The sequence below is a fragment of the Brassica oleracea genome, chromosome C6 (genome assembly GCF_000695525.1).
Source record: "Brassica oleracea var. oleracea cultivar TO1000 chromosome C6, BOL, whole genome shotgun sequence".
In the NCBI taxonomy this organism is placed as follows: domain Eukaryota; kingdom Viridiplantae; phylum Streptophyta; class Magnoliopsida; order Brassicales; family Brassicaceae; genus Brassica; species Brassica oleracea.
Genome location: NC_027753.1, coordinates 3,415,163 through 3,421,121, shown reverse-complemented (window position 1 = coordinate 3,421,121; position 5,959 = coordinate 3,415,163). Strand labels below are relative to the sequence as shown.

Genomic DNA, 5,959 nt, shown 5'->3' with positions numbered 1-5,959 from the left:
AAATCGAGTTTATGACTTTGACCTGTTAAAACAAAACAAACAAATAACTCTGATCTTTTTTTTGTCCGGGGAAGTTATGGACCGTTCTACGCCGACACATAACTCTTCAAACAAGGGTCTAAGCGTGAGCTATCTCGTCTCTCTAATGGTACTCTGCGCCAGGCACGCGAATCGCCTCTCCAAGAAGCTAAAGCCCAAGAAGCGAACTCGCTACGAAAACTTCGGCGGCCGATGGAATATGGCGAGCTCGCCGATGAGATTTAAGGCTGAGAAGGAGAAAACGGCGGCGATGGAAGAGGAGCAGCATGGCCTTTGGCAGAGAGAGATTTTGATGGGCGGAAAATGTGAGCCGTTAGATTTCTCGGGAGTGATTCACTACGACCGTAATGGACGGCAGTTAAGAGAGATGCCACCGAGGTCTCCACGTGGCACTCCGTTCCCAGTTCTTAAGACGGGTCGCCGTGAACGGGTCACCGTTGGACATGATAGGAACTAATGATTTTGAAGCAGTAAACATATTATGTATAGGAAGCATGTTATTGTGATGTCTTTATATTCTAAGTTATGTTACAACATTTAAACTTGGATAGGCCACTAAAGTTTTAGGGTTCAAAGTCCAAACTAACATGCCATACTAATATACTCTTGCTACTTCAGTTGCTGCTGTGTTAAGCTTTAATGTTTTCTAATCTCGTTCATGTTTTACTTTTACCATATATCGAAACTATCCGTAGACTGCGTTCGCCAACTTTCGATCATAGCATATTAGCATAGAGCCAGGAACTGAAAACAGCTTTTCCTTTTGGTTTGTTTATTTAAATTGTAGGCAAAGATAAGAGTTTTGTTGGCTCGATTAAAGTTTGGTTGTTCATTTTAATATTGACTCGATCCGCTTTATTTATTTAATTTGACGTAGTTCAGTTTGACTCGGTTATGTGTTGAAACTGAAAATGCTATTTATACTTTGCTTATCAAGAACAAGACAGCGGTGAGTCCGATGGTTCTTGACGCCGGTGAGGCCTCTGGCCGCCGGCGTCAAGTTCGTGTTCGTCCTTCTCGCTCTCTTTTTCATCTCGGTTGTGTCTCCATCTTATGCTCAAGCTTCTGGGTCGTTTCCGCCGTCTATGTCGCCACGCTTGTTCTTCTCGACGTCGCCTCCCCGTATGATCCTCTTCTAGTCACAGCTCCTCGCCGCAGGCCGAGAGGGAGAACCATATCTGCTCAACCCGTGAGGAAGCTCGAGCTCACCGGATCTGTAAGTCCTTTCACTTACGCTGTGCTTCCTAGCTCTACACGGCCAAAGCTTCTCCTAAGTCAACTATTTCTCTAGCTGGAACGAGTCATCTCCGGAAATGAAGCCATGGCCACACTAACCTCTCACCGTCGAGACTCGCCAGATCTACCGTCGTCACGTTTCCGGGAGGGATTCAACTTCAGCAACTCATCCTCTCAAGAGCTAATGAGTTCGGATAAGCTCAGCTTGGGTTTTGTTCTTGTCCGTGCAACGCCTTTTCCAGATCTGTGCACGACATTGCTTAAGAAGAACTCCACCGCCTCAGTCTGCGGTCTTGAACCCACCAGAGAGGTCCCATTATTCGGATGCTCCCGGAAATCTTCACCCCTCGACTTTCACTCGGTTTGTTCCCCTCTTCTTCGATCCAGATCCGCTACCACAGTTGAGTGTAAAGAGCTCTCTGTAAAAGGTTTCGCTCCTCCTCCCATACTGCAAGTCACCACCGCCACCCACATAGTCGTGATGCTCTTCACTCTCCCGCCGGAGATGGTTCCCACTATCTCCGTTGAATCTTTTGTGTCCGGTCCGCGACTGTTACTCGATCTCATCCAACCCCTATGTCGCATCGCTGAGACTCTACAGGGCTTTGACCATCTTTTGGGCTTTGGTTTGTTCGCAGAATCTTCTGTCGTGAAGTTTTCGTTTAAAGCGACGATCCCTCCAAAGATTTGTCTCAGATTTAACATTGTTCTAGTCAACTGCCACAATGTCTCCTTAATCTATTGTGCAAAAGTGTGGATTCGCATGATTTGCTCCCGCTGTGTCTCCATCACACTACACCGTCTCAAGCATCGACAGTTCTTCACAGAATCGACCTTACAGTCTTTCCATCCCTTTCCTCTCTGTCAAAACTATTGTGCAAGAGTGTGAACGCGCCAGATCCTCTCGTTACTATGTCACCGTTGCGTCTCCATCACAATACGCCGTCTCAAGCATCGACGGTTCTTCACAGAACCGGCCTTACAATCCCCCATCCTTTTCATTGTCGCAGGAACTATTGTGCAAGAGTGTGGACTCGCTAGTACTGATCGCTACTATATCACCGCTGCGTCTCCATTACATTATGCCATCTCAAGCATCGACGGTTCTTCACAGAGTCGGCACTGTGACCCTCTCACCGGAGCTACAATCTTCTACGGAGGTTCTCGGATTTCTTGCTATCAAAACCCATTGGTTGGGTTCTTCAACGTCGATTTCGACTTATTTGCGTTCCTTCGAACGCGGGCTGTAGGACCACAAGTGAAGCTTCTCTACGGGTCTCTTCTCTCCTTAGCCACATCTATTATTTGTTATGTCTTAGTTATTTACGTTTATCAGTGTATCGTCGAGGATTTCTCCGGTTGTAATCGTCTTAGCCCATTGGGACTTTAATTTAATATAAGCATTTGGAGTTAAAAAAAAAAAGACAGCGGTGGGTGGCCCAAAAGCTATTGACCAAAAATGAGAGGCCATGCCCAAAACGGAAAACAAAACTGAATAAAAGTTGCCTTTCCACTCTTATTATTTCTTTTTATAAAAACATAATTTAATTTACTTATTCATAAATCGAAAGAGGCTACTCGCCAAGTTTCATATAAATATTTTGGACCCAAAAAAAATATGGTGATGTTAATGTGGGGTTAATTAAGCTAATGACTCTCCAAGGTGGAAAGAGATTATGGATGTAAGATCTGAAATTTCTAGTGTTTGAAAGAAAAGATTAGGCCAAAAATAAATTACATGCTTATGATCTACTTTGAGTTTGCGGAGTTGTTGATGTTCAAGCAATATTTGAATCTTCCAGCTAAGACGACTTAAAGCTAAGTACAGTAGAAGTAATAAAGATCAAGGTTAGTCTGCTTATTGGAACCACTTGAAATGCTGCATGCGGTTTTTTTGTGAAATGCGATGAAGAGGACCAATTTTATGTAAGCCCAGTATGCTCAGGCCCAGCGACGAGACCCACTCCAGATTATGACAAAGAGAATCAGAGTCCAAGTTCATCATCAGCGGTCATCAAAGTTGTACCTGAAAGGACAAAGCAAAGCGACAAGGCACTGCCTATACTTTACAATAGATTTGATACTCTCCTAGCTGTAAATGAGTAAGTCATCATGACAGCTAAGGAGAGCCTAGATCCTTCTTTGTATCCTATAAGAGACACATGACTGTAAACGTTCATGTTATTCAGAAAGTTAGAAATAAAGTGAAAGTTATCTTGTTTTTAGTTTATTCATATGGTATCAGAGCCTCTCTAGTACCTTCACAGGTCTATCAATGGCGACTGCACCACCTTACCCTTTTCCCACCAACGTCCACATCTTAAGCTGTGTCACCTTGAAGCTTAATGATGCCAATTATCTTCTGTGGAAGACTCAGTTTGAGTCACTTGTGTCGAGTCAGAAGCTGATCGGATTCATCAATGGAGCTGTCACCGCTCCAAATGCTACCAGTCCGCAGTAAGAGTCTTGGTTTTGCACAGATCAACTTGTGAAGTCTTGGTTGTTTGGCACGCTATCGGAAGAAGTACTCGACTACGTTCACAATCTAGCAACGTCTCGAGATGTATGGATGTGCTTAGCTGAGAATTTCAACAAGAGTTCACTAGCCAGAGAATACTCCTTACGAAGCCTACAGCTTCTCACCAACAAAGGCAAGACCTTTGCTGTCTACACAAGAGAGTTCAAGACGATAGGCGACGCTTTGAGCTCTATTGGCAAACCAGTTGATGAGTCTCTCAAGATCTTCGGTTTCCTCAATGGTCTTGGACGAGAGTACGATCCCATCACTACTATCATTCAGTCTTCTCTGTCCAAGACACCACAACCAACGTTCAATGATGTCATCTCAGACATTCAGAGTTTTGACTCGCGCCTCTAGTCTTATGAAGATTCGCTTGCTGTCAATCCCACCGCAGCTTTCAACACTCAACGTACTGACTACAACGATCAGTATAGGAACTACAATCAGAGAGGAAGAGGTAGATCAAGCTTTAACAGAGGCAGATGAGGCTACTCAAGCAGAGGAAGAGGTTTCTCCCAGCAAAACAACAATGCCAGTACTGGTGAGAGACCAACATGTCAGATTTGTGGTAGAGTAGGACACACCGCTCTCAAGTGCTACAACAGGTTCGATAATAACTATCAACTTGCTGCGTATGCTACCATGAGGAACTCAGATGAAACAGGAAAAGAGTGGTATCCAGACTCCGGTGCCTCCGTATGAAGGCAATGACACAGTCATGGTTGGTGACGGCACGTTCCTCCCAATAACGCATGTTGGCTCTACAACTCTCACCACTTCCTCAGGTACTCTCTCACTAAATGAAGTCCTTATTTTCCCGGCTATTAAGAAGTCTCTGTTATCAGTATCTAAAGTCTGTGATGATCACCCTTGTGGAGTTTACTTTGACGCTAACAAAGTCTGCATTATTGATATACCAACTCAGAAAGTGGTGGCCAAAGGTCCTAAGCGTAATGGTCTCTATATGTTGGAAAGTCAGGAGTTCGTTACCTTCTTCTCAAATAGGCAGTGCTCAGTGAGTGAAGACATATGGCATTGCAGACTGGGTCATGCGAACTCCAAGCTTCTCCAACATCTACATAACAGCAAGGAGATATATATCAATAAGAGCAGAACTACCTCCGTTTGTGAGCGTTGCCAGATGGGGAAGAGTAGTAAACTTCAGTTTTTTTCTTCTAGTTCTAGAGTAGAGAAACCCCTAGAGAAGATACATTGTGATCTATGGGGTTCTTCACCAGTTGTATCAAACCAAGGGTTCAAATATTATGCAGTTTTTGTTGATGAATACTCTAGATACACATGGTTCTACCCTATGAAACTGAAGTATGACTTCTACTCTATCTTCCTCATGTTTCAAAAATTCGTTGAGAACCAGCTGAGTACAACGATTAAAGTGTTTCAGAGTGATGGTGGTGGTGAATTTACAAGCAAAATGATGAAGAATCACCTGCAACAGTGTGGTATCAGACATCAAATATCGTGTCCGTACACTCCTCAACAAAATGGCACAGCAGAAAGGAAGCACAGACATATCATAGAGATGGGATTGTCGATGATGTTCCACAGTCACCTTCCTCTCCATCACTGGATTGAAGCCTTCTACACATCGGCCTTTCTCAGTAATGTGCTACCTTCAAGTGTACTAGACAACAAAAGCCCGACCGAAGTCCTCTTTGGAAAGAAACCAGACTTATCATCTCTCAGATTCTTCAGCTCAGCCTGTTACCTGTTACCCCTGTCTCAGACCAGTAACAGAACACAAGATGGAACCAAGATCGTTGCAGTGTGTGTTTTTAGGGTACTCACCTAATCAGAAAGGTTACAGATGTCTCTACCCACCCTCAGGCAAAGTCTTTACCATCAGACATGTTATATTTGATGAAGACTTGTTTCCTTTCAAGGCTCAGTTCAAGAATCTAGTTCCAAGATATAGAACGGCTCTGCTGCAAGCTTGGCAAAGTGCAACAGCTTCACCTGACGCAGAACCGCTCATGCCAACAACTAGAGTCTTACCTACTACCTTACCATCAACGGCTCAGACAGATGAACAAGAAGTGGAGCAACAGTAAGGGTCTGATCACACTGATCAAACTGATCAAAACAATGAAGTAGTTGAGCAAGAAGAAGTTGTTCAACCTATTCCTCAGGCAGTCAATGAACACT

General features: G+C 44.0%; 1 protein-coding gene across 1 annotated transcript; it reads left to right on the top strand.

The window, feature by feature from the left end:
- LOC106299387 lies at positions 1-728 on the top strand. Its single transcript, XM_013735484.1, has one exon. It carries the CDS (start codon positions 77-79, stop codon positions 494-496), a length of 420 nt encoding a protein of 139 aa, XP_013590938.1. The 5' UTR covers positions 1-76; the 3' UTR covers positions 497-728.
- Positions 729-5,959: the final 5,231 nt, after the last annotated feature.